Source organism: Sus scrofa, chromosome 14, assembly GCF_000003025.6.
Source record: "Sus scrofa isolate TJ Tabasco breed Duroc chromosome 14, Sscrofa11.1, whole genome shotgun sequence".
Taxonomy (NCBI): Eukaryota; Metazoa; Chordata; class Mammalia; order Artiodactyla; family Suidae; genus Sus; species Sus scrofa.
In genome coordinates, this window is record NC_010456.5 from 23,423,693 (window position 1) to 23,449,159 (window position 25,467).

A 25,467-nucleotide genomic window follows, 5' to 3' on the forward strand; every position below is an offset into this window, starting at 1 on the left:
TCAACAATTCCAGAGGTTTTATTTCCTTAAATTGTTGTTACACAATTTAACGCAAAGAGAGGGAGAGCACACAAAACTTCTATTAAAGTAGACCGAGGGTCCAGAGCCGTGCTGCGGAGAACAGGATGGGCTGGCAGCACGCACACCGCACCCCAGGAAGCAGGCAGCGGGATGGGCAGCTGCCAGAGGCCCCTCCCATGGCGCCAGCCTCCCGGTGGCCCTGGATTCCGGCCGACCATAAAGCAATAAATACGAACACATTCTGCGCAGTAGGGAGAAACTTAAGTCACGGGTGATGAGACAGACACGACTCCCAGGGCTGCTCCTCTTCTTCTACGTCCAAGCACAGTGGCGAGATTTCAAGTATCGCAAGAGAGAAACACGAGAGGGTCTCCGCCCGGGTCTGTGTGGAGACCTCGAAGCCCTTGCCATGGGTGCCTGGGCTGGCACGGCTCCCTCTGCATTTGAGGGACACTCTGGGAGGAGCTGGGCAGACCAGGAAAGGCCCCCCTGAGCCTGGAAGGTGGACCACCCCCTGCAGCAGCCAGGACCTGGCTGGGTGGGGGAGGGGGGTTGACATCAAAACCTACTGTGAAAACTGGACGGGGGAGCTTTGCACAAACACGGTGCTGCTCACCTGCCCACTGTCTTCGGGCAGGGAGCGGCTCGGGGTGGGGGCAGGGAGCGGGAGGGCTCCCCGCCCCGCCCAGGTCTCAGCATCGACGCTGAGGCCACCCCTGTCCTGCCCCCCACCATTTCAAAATAAACGTCCTCAACTTGTTTTGAGTTTTCTTCTTTAAAAAACAAAAAAGCTGAAGAAAATAAGACACGTTTTAGGAGTAAAGTGAGAAAGACTGTAACGTCTGTGCTGGGTTTTAGGAAGCTCGGTGCTTCATACTGTCCGTCCCTAAAAGAACATTTAAATAAGACGGCTGTGTCTCCCGGGGGGTCCGGGCTGGCAGGCACAGCGCACGCGCTCATGGGGCTACTTCTGTATGTGTGTGGATATGGATATGTACACGCGCCTTGTAGTGCAACAGCTGGGACCGGGGCCAGTCCATCTGCATAAAGTGCTGGGTGACTCACAAAGCTAGGGGTGGTCTGGGGAAGGGTCAGGTGGGAGCCAGGAGGACACACCTTTTCCTGGGTGGATCCACTGGGCAGGCCTGGCGGCTTTGGCTTGAGTGGGCATCATGGTCTCCAGGCCTTGGCTTGTCCTCAGCGTGATGACCCTGGGGTCTAGGTGGGGTCAGGAGCTGCCTGTGCATCCCCACCTGCCATGGAGGCAGCCGGGAGAGAAATTCTGATGACTGGCTGGGCTGGGAGTTCTGCCTGTGAGCAAGGCCAGGGGACTGGCCTGGGTGGAGGTTCTGTGCAGGGCCCTCCAGTGCCCTGAAGTCCACGGCTGCAGAGTCCAGGTGATGAAGATGCAGCTCAAGGCCTAGCTCTGGACGCTGAATGGGAAGCCACAGTCCTTTTCCTGGCTCCAGCAAGCAGTGTCAAGGCCACAGGCTTGTCCCTTGAAGCCCAGCCAGCACACTGCCCCCTCCCCCGCAGGATCAGCAGAGATGGTTCAGCCCCACGGGCATAGTGGGCCAGGCCTCCGGGTGGTCAGGCACAGATGCCACTCAGCAGGGCCGAGAGCCTTCGCTCGATGCACAGCTTGCCTGCAGTGAGGGAGGGCACCACTGTGAGTGGGGGGCCTGGCTGCCCCCTTCCCCACCCCACTCTGCCCCTCAGCCCAGTCACTGACACTTGGCGATGTTCTCCACGTCCGCCTGGTCTGTGAGGATCTGCTGCAGCCCCTCCATGAGCAGCAGGGCCTTGTGGTAGCGCTGGACACAGTCCTCCCGACGGTGGAACATCTCATCCAGGGCGGCCGACTGTACCTGCCGGGCAAGGGTGGAGGCTGGGCCCCGGCCACCCCCATCACTGGGGATGGGGGACCCAGGGCTGACCGACCCTACGTGGAGGGCGCAAGTGATGGGGGCAGTGTGGTGTGGGGGCCCCTGTGTAGGTGAGGGTCTAAACGGATGCTCATGGGCCTCAGGCAGGCAGGGGTTTACAGATCAGATTAGCTCCACCCCGGGTGGGTCAGCATCCCCGACCCGGCTAACAGAGTGTTCCTAAGTCACTTGATAAAGGGGTCACCTATAGGAGAGGGGGAGCTTGGTGATAAGGAGGCAGGCTTTTCTTCTACTTTTGTTCAGATTGTGGTTTTTTCCTTAATTTTTTTTTTTAGGGCTGAACCTGCAGATACCATATGCAAGTTCCCAGGCTAGTGGCTGAATCAGCTACTGCCAGCCTACACCATAGCCACAGCACCAAGACGTGTCTGTGACCTACACCACAGCTCAGGGCAATGCCAGATCTTTAACCCACTGAGCTAGACCAAGGATCAAGCCCATATCTTCATTGATACTGGTCAGGTTCCTTACCACTGAGCCACAATGGGAACTCCCCAAGATTGTGTTTTTTCGGTCATGCCTGTGGCATGCGGAAGTTCCTGGGCCAGCGATGGAACCTGCACCACAGCAGTGACGATGCCAGGTAGATCCTTAACCTGCCAAACCACCAGGGAACTCTGCAGACTGTACCTTTTTACCACACAGGTGAATTTTCTTGAAAAAAGACATTGCCTCCAAAGTAGATCTTTTTGGGCACAATGACCCCAAAGCAACAGACACAGAGCACTGAGCAGAGACCCCCAAACTCCCTACTGTGTTTAAGCTGTGTGTTCTGAGCTAAGCTGCCTGCATCGGTTTCTTCTGGAGGCCAATTCGCCTGCTGAGAGGCTTGAAAACCAGGTCTTTTGTTTACACGTAAGGAAACTGAGTTTCAGGGAGGAATGTGGCCAGGGGCGCCGCCTGTGCTGTGGAGCCCACACAGTGAGAATGAAACCCAGGGGAAGCTCCTGGCTCCCTGCTGGGGCCTAGAAGGGCCGGTGTGTCACCTGTGGCTAAGGGGACAGCGTGGTGCAGTTCTCCACCTGGGAGTGATCCCCTGAAATGTGGCACAGCTGAGGCCATCGACCACTCCTGCCTGCTCCTTGGCCACTCTCCCCACCAGCCCTGTGGTCCCGCCCATGATACCGTCTGCACTGCATGGCTGAAGATGAGCTTCTCTGCCGTGACGCTCTGGATGCGGTCCAGGAGTCGCTGCTTGTCCAGGAAGAAGCGCTGCAGCCGCAGGCTCAGGCCTTGGCAGGACACCACGCTGGTCTTATAGAGCTCGTTCAGCTTCCGAACCACTGTGGGGGATAGGAGGCCCCATCAGCTCAGCATGGCCCACGAGGGGGACCAGTGCAACCAGTGGGCAAGGGCCCCTCACAATGTCCGCAGGGCCCATCTCCCATCTCTTACGTGTTCTGCTCCAGCAACACACACTGCACCTTCTCGTCCCCTGGACACATGGGGCCCTGCCTCAGGGCTTTTGCACCTGACCCTCCCAGGATGCCCTGGCTGCTCCTCCACCAGGTAACCTCCTCAGAAAGGCCTCCCCAGCACCCCTTCCTCGGTGTCTACCCCCAACACTCCAGGCATGAGCTGAGCCCAGCACTCACCGTGCTTCACGGTGGAGGACAGGCAGAGCTTGCCAGCCCGGATCTGGTCAATGGCGGTCTGCAGGCCCGAGGAGAGGAGCTCAGCCACCTTTAGGTAGAGCACCAGCTGCTCTGCGAAGCTGGGGGGCAGCAAGTAGGCATCAGGCGCCTTGGGGACCCCACACCCCAGGCTGCCTCCCCACCAGGCCCACTGGTGCACCCACCCCCACTCGCGGCTCAGCAGGCTGATCTGGTCGGCCACCACGCTCTCCTGCAGCTGGTACTCAGGCCCCCCAGCTGCCTCACTGGCACTGCCCTTCAGGGCCGCAATCTCCAGGACGTGCTGGACGAAGACGAGTGTGAAGCGCAGGCTGTGCAGGATCTCCGTGTGCTCTTGCTGTGGGAACAGGGCAGCAGGGGGCCAGTGCTGAAGGGGACAGACCTCAACACTCCTGGGACCAACCCCTGCCCGCAGGCACGTGTGCTCCAGCCTCATGCCCGCCCCCAGCACAGCCCTCACCTCCATGAGAGTCTCCTCGGGAAGATCAGGGGCCTCGAAGGTCACGGCCCCCTCCAGGTTGGCAGTGACAGGGTCAGCGAAGCTGCAGCAGTGGCCAGGGGCTGGGACCTCGAGAGTGGCCTCACTGTAGGCCCCAGGCGCCAGGTGGCGGGCAGAGGAGGAGCCAGCTGAGCTGAGGGAGCTGGAGGAGCCCACTGTGGGGAGAGGGCCAGTGGGCAGAGGCCCCCTGCCACACCCCTCCCCCGCCCTGGCTCAGGGCATGCTCCCACTATGAATCCTCCACAACTGTGACCCTAAACCCGGTACCCACGTCCTCTGGGGAAGAGACCCCACAGCAGAAGCCTCACCCCTGCTGGGTCCCGCCTGCTGTAGCTGAGACCCTCAAGTCTAGAGGCTGGGACTGCAGGCACCCATCTGCATGACCTGTGCTTACCCCAAGGCAGCCCCAAGCCCAGGATTCCTGACCCCACAAGGACGACCTCCCAGAGCACCTCGGTGTGGAGGGCAGAGTTGTCCCTACTCAATAGCAATGGCCCTCAGGCCTCCTGATAAGACTCAGGCCAGGAGTCCCTGCAGCCCTGAGGGGCTTCCTGACGGTCCTCACCTGAGAACATGGTGGTGCGGGGGCCCTGGGGTGGCGTGGTCCCGCTGGGGGGCGAGCCCACGGTGAACACCACGGGGGAAGGGCTGCTGGCCCCCGCAGCACGGGCTCCTGGGTGCAGGTTCCCTCCGAAGCCAGCAGAGGGTGCTGGGAGAGCAAGAAGATGGGCTCAGAGGTCTTCCTGGCATGGTCCCCCACTTCCCAGAGCACCCCTCTGCCCCCGCAGGTACCCCCTGCACACCGATCTCCATGGGCTTTTCCTGCAGGCTGTCCGTGCTGCCTGAGTCAGGGGCCTGCGTCCCAAATGCAGCCTTAAGGAGTAGATCAGTGAGCCGGCCAGTGCTGAGGGACCTGAAGGGTGAGGAGCCATGAAGAGGTGGTGCCCTGGGGTCCGGGGGCCTGGGCACCAGGCCACCCATAGTCCAGCACTGTCCCACAGGCAGGGCTTGGGGACCTCACAGCCTGGTCAGCACTCTGAGGCCAGCTTGCCATAACCTGACCTGCCCTGCTGCCCACTTGGTCCCTCCACCTACCCCGAGGATAGGTAGTGTCACCACTGAAGAGGCACAAACAAGCTCAGAAGGGGTCTCAGAGGGAATGAGGTACAGGTGAAGCCAGACAGGCTGGGTCTCTCTCCCACAGGCAATGTCCATTCACCTGCCAAAGGGGCCCTTGGTGTCCTCAGTGGGCCGTAGGCCAGGGCCCACTGGCTGCCCCTGGAAGGGCCCCGCCTCGGAGAGGTCGGGCAGCGTCCGGTTCCGAGGCGGCGTCATGACCACTCCCTGCCGGGCCAGGAAGGTCAGCAAGTTCTGGGAGCTGGGGGTCTTGGTGAAGTCGAATGCAGGCATAGCCTAGGAGGGGCAGGGGGCTGTTGAGTCACGACGGCATTAACAAGCCAACGGGGTCTGCGGCGCTGGCCAGCATCTGCAGGGCCCCACGCCACAAAGCCCCTATCTTCCAAGACCCAGGTCTCTGCAGCTAAGGTGTGATGAGACCTGTGTGTGGCTGACTCCACCCTGTGCTGGAGGAAGGTAACATGCACGGGCACACATGTGTACAGCAGAGGGCACACGCGAGTGCACCTACATCCTCCCAGAAACACCATAAGGCAGCTGCAGGTTCTGGCCCCATTTCACAGACAGGAGAACTGAGGCAGGGGATGAACTAAATAATCTGCCCACGATGGCAGCCTGGGCTCTTGTGAGTGTGGGCGCTGGACCAGGGTCGGGACACTTCCTAAGGGCCAAAGAGCACAATGGGTTTGGGGGCCAGTTTTCATCATGGGGACATATAAATGGGAGACGCATGGAGCCAGCCACCAACCACTGCAGAATACCCCGGCTCTGGGGGGCCCACCTCTGGGCCCCTCCTGTCCACAGTGCAGGGGGGGAGGTCCACAGTGCAGAGCCAACCCCTCTGATCTTTTCACAGCAACGGCCACTCTCCCAACCCACCCCTTGGGGTCCGGAGTCCCGTTACCTTGGTAGGGGAGCCCAGAATAGGAGGCAGGGGGTTCCGTTGCAGGAAGTCAGGCAGCTTGGGTGAACCACGCAAGGGCCGGCAGGACTGTAGCCCATGGGAGGGCTGCGGGGGGCTGGCCTGCGGGTGGCCAAATGCCACTCCCAGCGGGTCCGTGGGGGGCTTGGGCAGCTTGGGACGGACGACATGTAGGTCGGAGAGGTTGGGGGCGCTGTGCAGGCGGCAGCCCAGTCCAGCAGTGTGGGGAGAGTGTTCTGGCGCAGAGGAGCCTGGGGTGGGACAGGATAGGCCTAGTCACAGCTGTCTGTGGCCCAGGCCACAACACCAACCAGGACAGTGCACGGAGGCCACCAAATCTGCTAATGATCCCCTTCACCCTCCCAGCCACCTGTGTGGCACTGCACCTATGCTCCACTGCACACCTGAGAGACAGGCACAGAGAGCAGGGATGGCGATGGGGTTTGAACCCCAGAGTTGACCTCCTTAACCTGAAGCCTTCAGCTTTGTTTCCTTGTTTGTTTGTTTTTTTCCTTTAGGGCCACACGCGGCATATGGAAGTTCTCAGGCTAGAGATGGAATTGGAGCTGTAGCTGCTGGTCTACACCACAGCCACAGCAATGCGGGATCTGAGGCACATCTGCAAGCTACACCACGGCTCCCAGAAATGCCAGATCCTTCATCCACTGAGTGAGGCTAGGGGTCAAACCCACGTCCTCGTGGATACCAGCTGGATTCTTAACCTACTGAGCCACAACAGAACTCCAGGCTTCAGCTTGTAAAAATAGTCTCATGGAACCTCCCCCCTACCCTCTCTCTTTCTTTTTTTTTTTTTTTGTCTTTTTGCCTTTTCTAGGGCCGCTCCCGCGGCATATGGAGCTTCCCAGGCTAGGGATCTAATTGGAGCTGTAGCCGCCGGCCTACACCACAGCCACAGCAATGCGGGATCTGAGCCGCGTCAGCGACCTACACCACAGCTCACGGCAATGCCGGATCCTTAACCCACTGAGCAAGGCCAGGGAACGAACCCGCAACCTCATGGTTCCTAGTCGGATTCGTTAACCACTGCACCACGATGGGAACTCCTCCCCGCTCCCTCTCTTTGCTTCCTAGGAGATGACGATTGTGACAGGTCAGCCCAGCTCCTCCACGCTGCCCCCCGACCCCAAGCTCCACCCTCACACCCATCGGGCTAGGACTGTACTTACCTGGTCGAGGGGACCTGCCACCCCGCATCTCAGCTGCTTGTGGGGAGGGCGCCCCACTCCAGCCTGGCCGCTCAGGGATGGTTCCGACTTGGGAGAAAAGAGGAATCACCAAGGTCAAGGTGGGATGGAGACGACGTGCGTGTGCCCCCACCCCCCACTCACACAGGGAGACGCCCAGTCTCTGCAATGTGCAGCTCACCTTGGGGAGATGGTGTGTAAGGCCGGCCTCCACCCAGGGAGAGCTTCCTGGCCAAGGCAGCTCCATGCTCGGCATGAGATGGGGGCGATGGGCTGGCCCGTGCAAAGCCCAGCGGGCTGGTGCTGCCCGACCTGCGGATGGCAGAGGACCTGGGCACACAAGAAGGCACAAGGTATGAGCCCTCAGCCATGCCCATGAGCACGCCACATGTTGGGCCCCCCTCCATTCAAATAATGGGCTTCCCCAGAAGTGAAAACCAGGCGGGAGTGCCCAGGGCACCCTCAGGCCTGAGGTCGAAATCCCTTGCCTGGGCAACCGCCAACCCCCAGTGGCTTCTGTGAATTACCAAAAAAAAAAAAAGGCCCCTCTCCTGTCTGTTGAAATTTATAAAAATCAATGCCGGTTTCGTAAACACAAGACACTTTACTGACATTCAGAAAACACTCAACACATCTAGAATCTCAGTATGTCCACAAAGTAAGTGGCAGTGCTAACAGTTACACAGTGAGGAGCCTACACAACTGTGCATGTGAAATGGCCTTGTACCTCTCCCAGTGGGCTGCAGTGGGGTTCTCATTACTCTCTTCCAAGACACACCTGGCCACTGGGGAGCCCCTTGCACTCACCGTGCGGTCTGGTACTGGGTGGGTGACTGAAGGTTCTGCTCAATGCGCTGGTAGTTCTGCACCTGAGTGGGGACTGGGATGGGGACAGAGGCACCACACCTGCTGCTGGAGAATGCACCGGCCCGGCTGTGGGGTAGAGAGGTTGGGGTCACTGCAGATGGGGCGCTTGACCCAGACATCCTGGGGCAGAGGCCACTCTAGGCCACCTGCTTCCGTGCTTCTGCACATAACTGGTTCTGTTTCTATTTGGGTACCAGAGGCTGCCTGTCCACAACCCACTCCATCCACTCTCTGCACCCAGGTGGCTTCTGGTTGAGACCAGAAGTAGGAAGTGGGATAGAGGATAGCGAGGCCAGGCCAGCTCTGGAAGTCAAGGGTGGTGATGACCCTGGTTTCGGGTGGTTCCCATAGCCACCCCTGGCCTCTACCCCCAACCCTGGTCTGCATCCCTTCCTTCTCTGCTGGAGCACCCAGGAGGAGCTTGGCATCCTGCTGGGCTTGAAGGCGGGCAGAGCCTCTTCCAGCACGTGACTCAGGAATGGGGAGCTGCGACACGCGAGGGAAGCCCCAGCTACGGCCCTGGGGCGGAGTACAATGCTCCCCAGCCCAGCCAGGGGCCCTGCTTACCCTGAGGGGCTGAGGGAGCTGCTGCAGGGCGGGGAAGGAGATGGGGTCCGGCCACGGCTCTCTGGGCCAGCTGAGGCCGCCAGTGAGCTCCTGGTGGAGACAGAGCAGGCAGGGCCTCACATTCGAGCGAACCGTGCACACAGAGCCCCGGGGCCCTCCCTGGGATCCGTCCTGTTCCTTCCTGTCAAACCTGGGCAGGGGCTGTCAAAGGACAGCCTGCAGGCATTTCCCTCCCCCCAAGACAAGGAGGGTTTGGGGCAGGGGCTCACCCGCTGCACATCAGGCTGTCCGGTGGGGGCTTGGCACAAGCTGCATCAGCTACCAGGTCACCTGTGGAAGGGAGATAGGTGAGGCCAGGCCCAGGTGTCCTCTCTCATCAGGACGAGCTTCCATACAGCCCTCCCAGGCCACCTTCTATGCCTGACTCCCCAGTGGCCCCACACAGACAGAAGTGGGGACTCTTGGCTTTGTGACACAAAGGTACCTCTTCAAGGGCAGGCTGGGGGTCACACTGGGCCCAGTGCTCTCATGTCTCAACCCGTCACTTGGACTGTCAACCCCCTCTGCCTGCCTGGACCTCTGAGACCCGCCCTGCCTGTCAGCCTTCAGCCAACTCCAGGCCAGGTGTCCCCAGCTCCAGTCCACTCCTACAGGACCTTTTGGGTCTCCACCTTCCTGCCGTTCTCCTTGTGCAGCCCGAGACTGGGTATAGGGCCCCTCCCTAACCAGGGTCAAATGGTGTGGCCCACTAGACACCAGCACCTGCTCCCACCCAGCCCTATGCGAGGTGTGTCAGGGCTGGCAGGGCCAGTGAGAGAAGTGCCAGCATCCAGGGTCACCAGGAGATCTGAGGACCCCAGGACAGGGCTTTGGGAGGGGCCAGGCCTGCCCCAGAGGCTAGAGCACCTCCCCACCAACACACACCCTCAGCAAATACAGAGTGGGCACAGCTCCCCATACGGAGCAGGGCTCTCAGAAAGAGCCCACGCTGGCTTTCACTCGGGTACTAGACAGTATTGGGAGGTGAGAAAAGCAGGGTCTGTTCATGGCCCTCTGCCCACCCACAGCCCACAGCGGGGCTGAGCTCTGACTCTATGGCTAAGCCATGGTGTGGAAGCTTCCAGAAGCCCATCCTCAAGGCACATGTGGGACCCACGGCGCTCCCCTTGACCACCCCTCCGAGTGAATCCCTGACCTGGAAACTGGGCTGGGACCATGACAAAGTCGTCGGTGTCACAGGATGAGTCCTTGCTGCTGCCGCCTGAGTCCCGGGAGCCCTGCAGGAAGCCGGCGGCGTCGGCTGGGGAGGTCAGGGTCTTCTGGAGCTGCTGCTGCATCTCTCCCAGGGACTGGGGGTTAGTGCGGAGGTCACTGAGACTGGGGCTCAGGCCCTGGGTGAGGGCAGACCCCTGGGAAGAGGGCTCTGCACTTTATTCTCCCCACAGGCCATTCCTCTCCTCTGATTTCTTTCTTTTTCCTTTTAGGCTGCACCCGCATCGTGTGGAAGTTCCTGGGCCAGGGATCAAACCTGCACCACAGCAGCCACCCGAGCCGCAGCAGTGACAACACCAGATCCTTAACCCGCTGAGCTGTAAGGTCAGTCCATCCTCTGTGATTTCTGAAGCCACACCCAGGCCGAGCCTGAACCCCGAAGGGACAGTCACCTCACCCCGCCACCCAGAGTGAGGAAACACTTGGCTCCCACAGAGCTCCAGGGAGACCCCATTTCAGGTCACCCTCCCCCCATCTCGCCATCTGTCCTGTGAAGGCCTGAACAGTGTGGTGTGCTGGGGACATGTGCAAAGGAGATCTTCCTGTTGGCTGGCCCTGCCTTCTGCTCAGCAGAAGGGGCACCTGGAAGGTCTGCCTTCAGGCATGAGCGAGAGCCCCAGCTGGGCCGCGCAGGACAGACAGAGGGAGGGACAAGCCCCAATCCCCCCAATCCCTGTGCACAACCTTCGCAGACCTCACACCACCCGTGCCGTCACATGGGCTGTGGGTGGGGTCCCGGGACACAAGATCCCTGAACATGAGGGCTCTGTTCGAGTCCACCTGCATACCAGCCAGCACACACCAAGGCTTGGAGCTGCCATGATCCTGAATGGGGACAGGGGGGCCCTGACGGGGGTTCTTCACTCCTTTATTTTATTTTTTTAGGGCTGCACCCACAGTATATGGTAGTTCCCAGGCTAGGGGTCGAATTGGAGCTACAGCTGCAGGCCTACACCACAGCCACAGCAATGCCGGATCTGAGCCATGTTTGTGACCTACACCACAGATCACGGCAATATGCAGGATCCTTAACCCACTGAGCAAGGCCAGGGATCGAACCGGAATCCTCGTAGATACTAGTAGGGTTCTTAACCCTCTGAGTCCCAACGGGAACTCCAGTCTTTGCCCGCTTCTAACCCCTCCACAATTCACGAGCAGAACATGTCTATCTGGGGTGATCTGACCAGACGGCACAGCAGAGACAAAGGTGGCTGCTAAGGCAGCAGAGTCTCGACAGCATTGCTGCAGGGCTCCACCCATCCCAAAGCCCAGGGAAGAGAAGCCCGCAGCATGGACCCTTCATAGAACTCACCGGTGGCGAGGCCAGGTGTGAGGTGGAGCTGCTGCTGGAACTGCTGCCGGACCCCGAGCTTGGGTACGAGGGCACAGGCACAGGTGGCGCTGGCGGAGGAGGCAGGTCAGGATAGGACACCCTCACTCTGGCTCTGCACGCTTCCACCCCGTCAGCATCAGCCTCAGCCTCCGCAGAGGACAGTGCTGGCTTGGGCCCCATGGACAGAGGAACCCAGGGCCTGGAAGGGAACCTGAGGGAGGCCCCTGCCCCCTCCTCTCCAAACCTGCTGCCCCAAGTGGGCTGAGCTCCAGCCCACCCAATGGCCTTGGGTGACTACTGGCTGGAGGAAGGCTAAGGAGCTGGTACCCTCCCACCGCCCAGGATGGTGCTATCAGCCCAAGGGGAGTCCTTGGGACCCTCAGGGACTCACACTTCTTCACAGCGGCACTGGCATCAAGGAAGGGGTGATGGAAAAACTCATCTGCAGGAATAAGAGGGCCTAGGGTTCAGGAGGGCTCCTGGGGTGAAGGCCAAGACACCCACTGTCCCCTGGGCTGAGCTCTGGCCCCTGTCCCGGCTGCCTCACACCAGGTGAGGAGGGCAACAAAGCGCCAGCTGGTGGCTCTTGAACATACTTGGTCCCTGCAGGGTGATCCAGGCCTGGCCCCACCCACCTGTGCTGCCAGGCAAGGAGCTGTGGGCACTGGGGAAACCCACCCACTGTGGCCTCAGGGGCCCATGGGAGCTGGATATGTAGGACATGGGAGGCAGGGGTGCCAGCCAGAAGGGTCCTGCCCCCCTGCCACCCATGCCTGCTGGGAGGGGTGGGGGCGAGCCAGCCAGTGCTCACCAAAGTCCATGCGGTCTTTGTGGTTGCGCTGAAGCAGGGCCAGGAGCAGCTGTCTCAGCGGGGCCGAGGTCTCCCGGGGGATGCTGGGGGCACAGAGCACAATGCTCACCAGGCAGCCTCGGGTGGGGGGCGGGGGAGGGGGGTTGCAGCCAGAGGGAGGGGCACTCACGTGGGGACGAGCGTCTTGTTCTTCTCGTAGAAGAGGCGGAGGTCCTGGGGGCTGCTGGCCTGCAACGTGGGCAAGGGGAGAGGTGAGCATCCCACAGCACTCAGCCACTGCTTGTTCAGAGCCTCTGCCCCTTTGCCCCATGACCAGCCCGTATGGCCAAACACTGAGTGCCTTCATGCATTTCCAAGGAAGGGGCTCCCCCAGCCCCCGATCCAGGCCATGAAACCATCAGGACCGCTGAGTCCAGGAGCCAGGTAGCCAGGATTCCCGCCCCCCTTCCACATGACTGGTGTCACTGGTCATTTGCTCCTTGAAATCAAAGAATAGCCCATGTATCCCACTTCCAACAGGGGCCCCAGAATAAGCTTTCCCCCAAATGGGCCTCCCACCCTGAGGGGGACACCTGGCTGGCCCTCACTGAGCGCTGCTGTGCCAGGCGCTGTTCCCGGAACCAGGGCACAGCCAGGAGACAGCCCGCTGCCTTCCCAAGGCTGACGTGACCTGCCAGGTGAGGCAGCCCTCTGCATGCCCATGCGGGAAAATGGCAGCCTCGGTGGGGTGGCAGGAGCAGAAGGTCTAAGGCCCAGCCTAAGCCACGAGGCAGTCAGAAGGCTCTGGGGCAAGCTGCAGACAGCAGAGAGCTGCTGGGTCAGGCCCTGAGGGTGGGCTCAGAACCCAGGATCCTCTGGGGTCCACCACAGAGCGGAGGGTACCACTGCCTTCCAAGGGTGAGGTGCGCCCCAGAGCCTGGGATCCTGATGCCAACTCAGTGAGTCACGTCAGCCCTGGAATGCGTGGAAGGAGGCCACGAAACTTGGTTCAGACAGACATGTGGACACATGGGTGTGCCCTGGGGACAGTGGAGGCTCCGGCCTTGTCTCGGAGCAGGGCAGGGCCCTGAGGTGACCACGTGGAGTGAGCTAGGTGGCAGCGGCCCTCACCTGGAAGGGCGCCTTCCCCGTCAGGCACTGGTAGACGATGGTGCCGATGCTCCACAGATCCGCCTTCCCATCGTAGTGCTGAGACATGATGACCTCCGGGGCCTGCGGGATGAAGGGTCAGCGTAGGAGGAGGGGCACTGAATACGCACCCGCCAGAGCCTGCTCCCGCCAGGTACCCGCCGCACAGGTCAGATGCCAGCCAGCTGTCACCCAAATGGCACGGATGTGGAGGGAACCATTATGGCCATGCCAGCTGCCACCCAAACATGAGGCCACAGGACGGGGCTCAGCTCTGGACATGGGAGGGGACCACACTACTGACGCCCCCTTCTAGGGGCAGCTGGGGTGGAAGTGGCGCACCTACCATGTACATGGGGGAGCCGCAGAGTGTGGCTGCCATCATGTTGCTCTGCAGGTAGCGGGCGAAGCCGAAGTCAGCTACAGGCAAGGAAGGAGGTGTAAGGAGGGCGGCCGGGGCCTCCACCCCCAACCTCCCACCCTGGCCAGCCCTGCCTCACCAATCTTGACCCGGATGTTGTTGGGGTTGGCACGGCGCCCACCGGGGTTGGACAGTAGGATGTTCTGGGGCTTCAGGTCCCGGTGGATGATGCCTTTGCTGTGCAGGAGCCGCATGGCGCCTGCAATCTGCTGTAGGAAGAGCCGGATGGTGTCCTCGCTCAGCGTCCGCATGGCTGTGGGGAGATGGGGCTCAGCTCACCAGCCCCCCGGAGCAAGGGGCTGCGAGCACAGGGACAGGGATGGCACAGATCCTCCCTCCTGGAGGGGCTCCTGTCCATGAAGCCCCTATGCCATCCCTCCCAGCACGGGCACATGCTCCCGTCTGCCCCGAGCCCATCAGCTGCCGGCTGTCTGGAACCTTCTTCCCTACACACCACAAAGCTTGACCTGTTCCTGTGTACCAATCCCCACCCCCCAACCCTAGCTCTGTGCCCTGAGCCCCTGTCCCAGCCCTCACTGAGCGAGGAGCTGAACCAATGTATCTCAGCGCTGTCCCCAACCTACACCCGGGCCCCACAGAGGCCCGAATGTGTGGGCCCAAGGTGCTCAGGACAGGCCTACGTCTTGCAGAGCAGCCAACCAGCTGCCTCAGGGACCCTGAGGGGCACTTCATCCCAGCAGACCGCAGGTGCCCTGCTTAAGAGTGACTCTTCCAGACCACATCTGCCCTGTGAGGACAACCCTGGTGGCTCTGACACAGCATGTGTCCCCAGTAGAGCTCCACACCCTCTTCCATGTTCCCCAGCAGGCGCCAGGGGGACCTGCCATTGTGATCAGGCCCGGGAAAGCTCGTTGACGCCAGGCCACCTCTCAGGCTGGGTCAGGGTGAGACGGGGCATGCAGCCCATCTGGCCACAGGGGGTCCACTCACTGTGCAGGTAGTCGGCCAGATCCCCGCCGTTACAGTACTGCAAGAGAGCAGCCATGGGCCCAGGTCAGTGGCCAGGGCAGACCCTCAAGCCCTCCCCACCTCCCCACCCTGGACGCCTCCTCCCTGGGCACTTGGATGCCCTACCACCACCCTGGGACAGGTGTCCCCTGCAGCCCATGCTTGAAGAGGTCAATGGGCATGCTCATCACCCCTCCAGCACCTGCTGTGGCTGCCAGGGCTCCTGGTGAGGTGGTCCTATGCCCACAGACACGAGGACTACTTCTAAGCCCCAGATGACAAAGGGACCCAAGAAGCAAGAGGGCTCAGCCCCCCTGTCCTCACAGCTTGCCTCCAGGGACTCACCTCCATGACCAGATAGACGGAATTGGCCATTTCCTGCAGGACACATAAGAAGCAGTGAGAGACGGAAGAGAGTGAGCCCTGTCCTCCACTTGGGCAGCTCTCTGGGAAGCCTGACTTAGCCCCGCTGACAGAGGCAGCTGGCACTCACAGATGCCAACATACCATCTGGGCTCCAGGCAGGAGAGGCCAGTGGCATGGACACTGGTTGGCCTGGTGGCCTGGGGCCTGCCATGCCAGGAGAAGAGGACATCTGAGAGCCAAGTGGGCTCTGGTGTGACTTTTTTTTTTGTATTTTTAGGACTGTACCTGCGGCATATGGAGGTTCCCAGGCTAGGGGTCAAATCAGAGCTGCCAGCCTACACCACAGACACAGCAATGCCAGATCTGAGTCATATCTGAGAACTACACCACAGCTCACAGCAACGCTGGATCCTTAACCCACTGAGCAAGGCCGGGGATCGAACAGAGAAAACGCACCAAGTTCTTATTCCCCACCAGCGCTCTGCTCACAGTTGCAAGGGGAGTGAGTCTGAAGCATGGAGGGTGGAGCCCCAAGGGAGGCCAGGCTGGGGGGAGGGAGGGAGGGGGTGCAGGAGAGACATCTCTTGGTGGCCCTGAGGGGGGTCAAGGCTCAGGCAGAGACTTGACCCCCCGAACCAGCATCCAGCCTCAGCTCCCAGGGATGACATCCCCCGCTCCCCGGCAGGACAAAGGACCCCTGCTCAGTCCCCCTGCCCCAGGAGGCTGGGCCTAGGCTCAGACTCACACCAGCAGGTGAGGAGAAAGGACACGAAGCCACAGGGTGACACCCTGTTTTTAAATGTCAATCTCTGAGGAGTTCCTGCTGGGGTGCAACAGGATCGGTGGCATCTAGAAGCACTGGGATGCAGGTTCAATCCCTGGCCCAGCACAGTGGCTTAAGGATCCTGTATTGCCATAGCTACGGCTAGTAACTGATCCCAGACCTGGAAACTCCATATGCACCGGGGGGCAGCCAAAAAAAATAAAAAAGGAAATAAAATGCCAGCTCCCAAATGAGAAACCCCCCACACTTCCAGAACTCCACCAACAGAAGGGTTGTGCATGGAGGGCTGGTATGTTTCAGTGAGCAGGGGTGAGAGGTGGCCACTAAACCTCTTGGGGCTGGCTGGGCCTCAGACCAGTTCCCGCACGTCCTGCCCAGCAGTCCCAAGCCCGTCCCTGGGGGCGGGCCCAGGTAGGGAGGCAGAAGCCTTCCTCCCAGAACGGGAGGAGGTGGGCTCCGTCCACGAAAGCAGCCTTGGCCCCGCCCTCACAGCCTCAGCCCCACCCCCGGCCCCGCCCCTCCAGGCCAGCTGCTGGAGAGAGATAACCTCGGGCAGGTAGTGAGTCCCCAGTTACAGGGACCTGCTGGGTGGGCCCAGGCCAGAGGGGCAGGGCATGGAAGGAGACAGAGGGGGAGAAGAAGGAGGTCACGGTGGAGGGGGGCACAGGGAGGATCTGACCACAGAGTGGAGTGAGTCTTGGGCAGAGGACCCAGCCGAGGGCAGAGGGAGGTGCCAGAGATAAGGACCCAGAAATAACCCAGGAGATGGAAACACCCACTGCCTGTGATACCCAGGCCACCTGCTCCCTCACCTGTTGCCACCTGGACAACGGCCACTCTGGTGACATGCTGGTGCTGAGTATGCTCCAGAATTCACATACCTCCTGGGCACTGTCAGCACCTGGAGTGGCCCAGAGGCCCAGCCCCTTGCCGAGGCCACACAGCCAGCGGGGCAGGGTGGGGACTCGGGCCCAAGTGCCTCTAGCTCTCACCTGTCTTCCAGAAGGTTGGCACCCTGCTCCCCAGGAAAGCCCCAAACTTGCCCCCAGGACAGGTAGGGACAAAGTGACAAAAACAGGCAAGGCAGAAATAAAATGGATGCAGCACCCATCCCCACTGAGTGTCCCCAGGACTGGCAGAAACGCTGACCCCCACGCCAGGGCTGTGTGGGGACCAGCAGCCTGCCAGCTGGGAGGTGCAGCCCACTGCACTGCCTACTTTTCTACTCCCAAATCCAAGCAGACCCCTGGACCCCACAACCACCTCCCCCAGAAAGGAGGTCCCAGTGGCATCAGTGACAACACACAGCCCTTCATGCCAGGAATCCACAGGACCCTTGCACCCACCATACCCACTCCAGCCAAGGGGAGCTTCCAAAGGCGACACCAGATGCTTCCTGCCCCCCAGGGCCCATCCCAGGGGTCCTAACTGCCCCTTCCCCTTGCTCAGTACTCCAAAGCACTCCCCACTCCCTGACACCCCAGCCTTCCCCTCTTCCAGACCTCCCGGAAGCCTTGCTGGGGCCTCACAGGCCTGAGTGAGCAGGAGACCAGAGGCTCTTGGCCATGTGAGACTGTGGGGGTCCAGGCTTCTCTCCTCCCTCTGATCTTTGTCCCACCTCCCCAGTATATCACTCAGCACAGATGGAGGCTGTCTTCCCCCACCCCACCCCACCCCACCCCTGAGCCTGGGCTCAGCCTCATCCCCTGCAGGCCCTCTTGGGCTTGGGTCTGGGGCCCAGGGGTAGGAGCACTGCAGGGCTGGGCTGAGGGGGAGTGGCACCCACCTCTGTAGAGCCCCAGACTTGGGAGAGTGCAGAGAGCTTCAGAAGGCCTCTCTCCCTGCCTGTGGCATCTACTTGTTAGGGGGTTACTAACCCCCCCACCCCTGGCAGGAACCTCAGCCCTGTGAGGTCAGGAAACACACAGGGCTGTGAAGTCGAGGCCAGCTGGAGTGTCCCCCACCTCCCTCCAAGGCCAACATCAGCCAGGTCCCTGAAGCCCCAGCCATGGGGCACTTTTCCAGGAAGGCTGCATGCCCCATCCCTCCCTAAAGAAGCCAGCTCTCCGGCCCCTCTGGGAGAAGAAAGTGGTCTGGAGGTCCCTGTGAAACAGCTTGTCTACACCTGCCCAGCCTGCTGCCCACCCAGAACCTGGAAAGGTTCTGCCTCAGCCTGCTTCATGAGCTGTATTTGGTTTTCATAAGCTCCCTTGGGGAGTGGAGACCAAGTGGGTTCCAGATGGCAAGCCATGTCCTTAGGGGTCAGTCTAGACACCGGAAAAGCCCAGGACTTTCCTGGGGCTGCAGTGAGCGCCTGAGCCCAGATAGGGTTCACCCGCTGGAGGAGGCAGATGAGAGCTAGCAGCCATGTTCTCGTCCTTAGGCACCTGCTTTAGATAGATAGATAGATGGATAGACAGACAGACATCCAGTGGCATAGGGAAGTTCCCAGGCTAGGGGGTTGAATCAGAACTGCAGCAGCTGGCCTACACCACAACCATAGCAATGCGGGATCAGAATTGCATCTGCAACCTGCACAGCAGCTCCTAGAAACGCTGGATCCTTAACCCACTGATCAAGGCCCAGGGACAGAACCCTCATCCTCATGGATACTAGTCGAGTTTGTTACCGCGGAGCCACATTGGGAACTCCCACCCATTATATTATTAATGCCTAAACACCAACACGGCCGTGGCGCAGGCGCCCCGGGCCCCACATCCTTCAGTGAGCCACCCTCACTGCCCAGTCACCCCCAGCACAACCTGAGGACTGGGCAGGTCCCATGGAGGTCACAGCCTGTTTTCGGGGAGCAAACGGGCCCAGAGAGGTCCTACAATTCTGTCCATCACACGGCTGGCAAGGGAGGGGCAAGGGTGGGCCCTGAGTCCTGACCACTCCACTGTGCAGCCCCCAAGGAAGGGGTGGTAAACCCCGGATCTGTCCCTGAGGTGGAGAGGGCTGGCCCGGGTGTCAGGGCCAGGTGTCCCGGGCAGCCTGGCACGGGCGTCCAGGCACGTAGGAGGCTGCCCCGCCACAGGGTGCTAAGGTGCTTTGCTTAATAGGATCCCAGCTCCCCAGCTGGGCCAAGCCCACTCTGTCTGGTGATCCTGGGCTGGGCCTGGTGGGCAGGTGGGCGGGCAGGCCCTGACCTAGTTAACTCCTTAGTGGCAAAAGCCACTGTCAGCAGAACACAGCCACCCACAGCAGAGCTGCTCCCTGCCCCCAGGCCGGGTCCTTCTGGACAGCTTCCAGACAGGAAGGGATGCCTGGCCCCACCCTGAGCAGGAAGGCCCACCCTCCTTCCTCAGGGAGCCTCCTGCAGCTGCCCATTGTGGGCCTGCGGCACCCTGGGGACAGGCAGGCGTGGCCTCACCAGCCCGCTTCTTCCCACCTTCCCTGACTGGGAAAAAGCAGGGGACTTTTCAGAACAGAAAACACAGATTCCACACCTTCTTCCCCGGGACCCTCCAAGTCTGCCTGGGTCACTATGCCCCATCACTAAGAGCCAGGGGTCTGCAAAAAGCAAGGCCCGGGGTTGGCACTATCCTGAAAGACCCCACCATGAGACAGAACGCTCCCCTTGGCTGAGGTGGCTGCCAACCGAAAGGCACAAGGAACTGGCTCTGTCTGCTGGGCTGGGGTGAGTGAGTCACTCCAGTTGTGGGAACCAGCTGGACAGTGTGCTGGCCTTGGGTATGCTGGGCAGGGTTAGTCCTGGCTGCACAGTCCTATACCCTATGTCCCATAATGGCCACTTTCTCCAGAAAGAGTGCATCTGGACCCCACACAGAACGCTTGCGTAAGACCAAGAGGCTACCCCTCTGGTCCTAAAGGAAAGGCCACCTCCCCAAAGATCTGGGGGCCTCCGGGCAATCCAAGGGGCCCTCCTCCCAGGCACCCACATGGGCCTGACAAGTCACTATTCCATATGGTCACAAAACAAAAGCCCCCCCTTGGAGTTCCCCTCGTGGCTCAGCTATAACGAATCCAATTAGTATCCATGAAGACAGGGGTTTGATCCCTGGCCTCACTCAGTGGGTTAATGATCCAGCATTGCTGTGAAGTGTGGTGCAGGTCACAGATGTGGCTCTGATCCCGCAGTGCTGTTGCTATGGTGCAGGCCTGCAGCTGTAGTTCTGATTCAACCCCTAGCTTGGGAACTTTCATATGCTGTGGGTATAAGAAAAAAAAAAAAAAAGTCCCCCAGCAGACAAGACACAACCTGAGGGGAAATATTCGGTGCCTGTCATGAAAGGGCTTTCCTTAACATATAAAGAGTTGCTACAAATCAGAGTTCCTATCATGGCTCAGAGGTTAACAAATCTGCCTAGTATCCATGAGAATGCAAGTTTGATCCCTGGCCATGCTCTGTGGGTTAAGGATCCAGCATTGCCATGAGCTGTGTGTGGTATAGGTCACAGAGGTGGCTTGGGTCCCACGTTGCTGTGGCTATGGCGTAGGCCGGCAGCTGTAGCTCCGATTAGACCCTTAGCCTGGGAACCTTCATATGCCTCTGATGCGGCCCTAAAATGACAAAAAAAAAAAAAAAAGAGTTCAGACAAATCAATAATATCTTCTTAGGCAGCAGGCACAGAACTAAGCACTTAACATATATCGTCTCAAGTTGTCATCACAACCACCCTACAACATAGCTGTACTGTTATAATCTCCCATTTTCTGGATAACACTGAGGTACCAGGAGGCCAACGGACTTGCCCAAGGTCACACAGATAAGTAAATGGGAGTGCTGGGCTCAGAGGAAGGAAGTACGGCATCTTTAACCCATGCCATTAACCACAGTGCCATGCAGCCCTGGTAATGCGACCCACAGGAAGACATCCTGGGGCAGGAGGCATCCCTAATGTTCACATGCATATCGAGAGATGCTGAGCCTCACTCATAAGGGAAAAGCAAAACCATAAGAGGTGCCATTTTCTACCTCTCACATGGGCCAAGATGAAGTCTGATAACTGACCTCCTGGCAAGGATGTGGGGAGACAGGCAGCCCTGCTGTGTCCACGGTCCACTCTCTATGGACCACAACCTGCCAACTGTTCCCAACTAAAATACGCATCCTCTTACTTCTAGGAATCCACCCTGCAGACATGCACACAGCAGAGGTGAGTCAAGGAGAGTCACCACCACACTGCTGACATGTCAGAATCCCAGAATAACCTTGCTAATGTCCCATCAGCGGGGGACTGGTGAGGTCAATTGTGGAATATGGGGCAACGGAACACCACGCAGCTGCCAATAACACCCACGGCCACAATCAGAACAACACTAATGCTCACAGTGTTTACCAGGACCAGTTTCAACCAAACAACCCCAGAGTCTCTCTATTTTACTGAGAAAGAGATGGAGGCACAGAGAGGTTAAGACACTCGTCCAAGGACGCGCAGCCAGTTTAAGTGGCAGAGCCAGGATTGGAACCAGGTCATCTAGTTTCAGAGTCTGGGTGCTGAACCTTGCAGAAATAATTTTCTCACAAAATTTAAGATTGAGGTAGTTAATATGGGGGTGACCCAGACGTTCTCCAAGACACATACTGAAGTAAAAAATGCCACAGGAGGACAGTGGGTGGTGTGGCGGCAAAGGGGTAGCTGAGGATGTGTCTCTGTCCCCACCCACAGAGAGCCTTTGGAGGAGATGGGGCTCCACTGGGTCAGGGATGGTAGAGTTACCTTTTTCCATGTCCCTTTTGTACTGTTTATCTTTTTGTTGTTGTTGTTTTTTAGGGCCACCCCTGTGGCATTTGGAAGTTCCCAGCCTAGGGGTCGAATTGGAGCTGTAGCCACTGCCCTACGCCACAGCCACAGCAACTTGGGATCCAAGCTGCATCTGCAACCTATACAACAGCTCACTGCAATGCTAGATCCCTGGCCCATTGGGCAAGGCCAGGGATGGAACCCACATCCTCATGGATACTAGTCAGATATATTTCCTCTGCCACAAGGGAAACTCCCTGTTTCTCTTTTCTTTTTTTTTTTTTTTTTTTCTTTTTAGGGCTGCACCCACAGAACATGGAGGTTCCCAGGATAGGGGTCCAATGTGAGCTACGGCTGCCAGCCTACACCACAGCCACAGCAACGCAGGATCCTTAACCCACTGAGCAAGGCCAGGGATTGAACCCAAACCTCATGGTTCCAACTCAAATTCATTTCCGCTGCGCCACGACGGGAACCCCTCTTTCTTTTTCTAAAGCCAAATGATTATCGGGTTTTAAAAGCCACTTTTTCCCTGGGTCCCACATGTGTCTCAGACAGGCATCTAAGAACTCAAGGAGCCACCCTTGAGCCCGAGGGCAAAGAACTTATAGCGCTGGGCTGGGCTGGGGAGGCCTGGAGGGTAGAGGCTGGCTGGCCTCTAAAGCACTTCCTCTGCACAAGGGAAGCCACAGCGCCTAAGCCGTGGAGGAAGTGGCGCTGCCCACAGCCAGGTGTGTGGCCCAAGGAGGACAGCAGAGGCTGGGGGGAGGGAGACAGGGCTGGGAAGGGTGGGAGAGGAGGAGGAAAAGAAGGGGGAAGGGACTTGGCCCCAGAACACAGCTTCCAGGCTTCCAGGTATGCGCCATCCCGCTGACCTAGGCCCTCCCCCCTCATCTCATCTGTGTCAGGCCACAACCCCCAAGGCCACAGCCCAGCTCTGAAGGGAGAGGGAGGGGACAGCAGCGGAGGAGGAGGCTACCAAAACACAGACAGCCAGGCCAGGAACTTCCCCTCAGCCAGGGGCTGGTCCCGTGGCCTCAGTAAACAGGTTTCAAAACCATTAGTCAGCACTTTGGCCCTCAGATCTGCTGCCTCAGGTTCCTTGTCCCCAAATTGGGTATCCAGGGTCCCAGACCCTGGCCAGGGCTGGGCCTTGCCGGCAGGTCCAGAGGCCTAAGGGCACTGAGGGAAGCCAGCTGCGGCCTCTTGGGCCAGCTAGACCTGAGGTGGCCTCATCAGCCTCAGCCTGCCGCCTGGCTGGGTGGCTGGCCCCAACTGCCAGCAAGAAGGAATCTCCCTTGGCCCCTCCCCTCCCCCAGTCTGACGCAGGGAGACACTGGCCAATGCCAGGCCGCTGGAGTAATGTCAACAAACAATCGGCTGGCCCAGACAGGTGGTCCAAGCCGACAGGACTGCCCTGGGCCTGTACTGGGGACAGGACAGGATTCGCGGTCGGGTCGGGGCCATTGGGTCAGCTACCCACCCCCCTCCCCCTGGAGGGTCTTGCTGTAGCCAGACCTCCTTCAGCGGGCATTGCTGGTCCCTGTGGTAGTCAGACAGCCGGGAAGGTGGCAGCCCTCCTAACATGACCAGAGGAAGTCTGGGCCCCAGAATTGGGCCAAGGATGGGGTCTCCAAGGTCCATGAGGCCTCTGAGCAGGACAGGCCAGACAGGCATCCACACATGGGGGCGCCCAGCTCCCTCCCCCAACATGAGATGCTGGCCTAGAACAGTCCACTACTAACCAACTGGGGTCTACAGCACCTGGCTGGCCTAGGGGACCCAAGACACTGGGGTCAGCCTAGGAGGGAAACACACCCCTTCCCCACTGAGACCACGGCTCCAAGCCTTACCTGGAAGTCATACAAAGCCACGATGTTTTCATGTTTCAGTTCCTAGGACAGAAACCCAAGTTTCCTGTGAGCAAGGTGGATGTCCCCCCAACCCCCAAGCCCCAACCTCCCCTCCTGCTTCCAGAGCCAGCTCACCTTGAGGATCTTGATTTCCTTCCCCAGCAGAGTCTGAGACTTGGCGAGGTTCTTCTTGTTAATGCACTTGACAGCGACCTCCAGGTCATGTTTCTGAAAACCAAGCAGGGGTATCCCTGAGGGGCTAGGAACCCGGAGACCCCTTGAAGGCCTTGCCCAAGCCAGGTAAGCACCTGGCAGGTCCCTCGAGATGACGGGAGTCAGGAGTGTGTGTGAGGGGGATGTGGGTGGAGGTGAGGGTATCTGGCTGCGGGGATAAGGGGCCTCCAGGATGTGGGATTGGGATGAGGGAGTCTCTGGGGCGTGGGGTGGGGATGAGCTGGTGCCTGGCCATGTAGATGTGGGGTCCCTAGTGGGATACGGGGGGAGGCCCCTGGAGCGTGGAGTACGGAGAGGGGACGCCGGGGTGGGGGATCGCTCTCGCCCGGGTTCTGTCCGGGCCCGCCAGTCCCTCACCTCGCGGTGGCGCCCCTTGAAGACCACGGCGAAGGCGCCGTGCCCAATCAAGTCCTTGCGCGAGAACTCGAACTTGCCCACGACCTCCAGGCCGCCGCGGCCGGGCTCCATGGCGCGGGCCGGGCCGGGCCAGGCAGGCCGGGGCTCAGGCGACGGCACGGACCGAGGGCAGTGGGCAGGGGGCGCGCCCCATCGGGCAGTCTGGGATGCCGACGCGATCCGACTCCAACCCGGTCTTGACCCGGCCTCCGACCCTAGCTTGGGATCCGGCTCGGGCTCCAGCAGGGAAACAAAAGAGCCGCGGCCGCCGGGCCCCGGAGCCAGAGACGCTGGCGCAAGCGCACAGCTAGGCAGGCGGGGCGGGGCCTGAGGGCGGGCCTGGTCGGGGCGAGGCGGGGCCTGGCCTGCGGCCGCGCTGAGTGGGCGGTGGCACTTGCGGGGGGCAGGACTCTGGGGCGGGGCCTACTGGGGCGGGGCCAGGTATTGGGGCGGGGCCAGTAGCAGGCCAGTCCCCTTGGGAACAGAGCTGGGAGCTGCAAGCCCGGGCATGGGCCTAGGGTCGCACTCCGGCTGGTTATTCTGCCGCAGCCTTGCGCTGTGTCCCTTTCTGCCCATTCCGGGAGAGCACATTTGCCGTAGTCGCCGTTAATACCTGGGACGTGGCCTGTGTACCCCAGGGCTGGAGCTTGAACAGCATAAATTCTTAGAGAACGACTGCGTTGCTGGTTATGCATTTAAAATTGCGTTGGATAGGTACAAATTGTCCGCCAAATTAGGGCACCAAAACTAGGTCTAAAGTTAGGCAAATCTTGGTGCATCTTTCTATGGAATAGCATAGCGGATTCTTAGAGGCAGGGTTAAATATATGTGTGCTCGGATGAAAAGTGCTCCAAAGTTTATAATTCGGTGAAAGCAAGATGCAGAACAATGAAAGACTATTACTTGTCATTTAAGAAAGTATCTGGAGAGAGGTGTGTGTATACAATACCTACGTGTGTATACAGTCTTATATGTATATATGTATGTACATACATATATATGGTACCTAGTACTATACATACTTATGTGGTATATTGTGTAATTGTAACAGCTAACCCATTGCTTACTAAATGCTAGGCTGTAGTATTTCCATATTAACTCATTTACTCTCACAATGATTCTATGAGATACTTGCTATTATATCCCTCTTTTACAGATAAGAAAATTGAGGCCCAGAGAAGTTAGGTGGTGTGCCCAAAAGATACATGGCCAGCAAGAGAAACCAGGATTCTCACAGGGGAAACTGTTAACAGTGGTTACTTTGGGAAGAGTCAGTCCTTTTCACCTTACACCTTGAATTTCTTTTATCATATTCAAGTGTTGCTTTTGCAAATGCAGAATTTTTAATTTTTTAACATTTTTTTTTGTCTTTTTAGGGCCTCATTTTGGAGCAT

At 59.4% G+C, this 25,467-nt stretch overlaps 1 protein-coding gene across 7 annotated transcripts; it reads right to left on the reverse strand.

The window, feature by feature from the left end:
• Positions 1–24,438, reverse strand: ULK1 (unc-51 like autophagy activating kinase 1). 7 transcript variants are annotated; one of them, XM_021072523.1, is made up of 28 exons: positions 24,035–24,438; positions 23,579–23,671; positions 23,444–23,485; positions 15,078–15,110; positions 14,715–14,751; positions 13,843–14,016; positions 13,689–13,762; positions 13,325–13,426; positions 12,384–12,442; positions 12,215–12,297; positions 11,795–11,845; positions 11,383–11,471; positions 9,994–10,147; positions 9,068–9,128; positions 8,799–8,888; positions 8,172–8,297; positions 7,546–7,694; positions 7,347–7,433; positions 6,142–6,410; positions 5,320–5,513; positions 4,904–5,013; positions 4,666–4,809; positions 4,062–4,255; positions 3,766–3,938; positions 3,563–3,681; positions 3,093–3,250; positions 1,754–1,889; positions 1–1,667 (listed from the first exon to the last, which is right to left on the reverse strand). In XM_021072523.1, the coding sequence occupies exons 1-28, from the start codon at positions 24,143–24,145 to the stop codon at positions 1,612–1,614; spliced, it is 3,168 nt and encodes a 1,055-aa protein (XP_020928182.1). In that variant the 5' UTR covers positions 24,146–24,438; the 3' UTR covers positions 1–1,611. The 7 variants fall into 7 exon arrangements, 2 of the variants coding, with proteins under 2 accessions (XP_020928182.1, XP_020928184.1); XR_002338390.1 differs by having other exon boundaries at positions 1,754–3,250; positions 24,035–24,377; XM_021072525.1 differs by lacking the exon at positions 8,799–8,888 and having other exon boundaries at positions 24,035–24,377.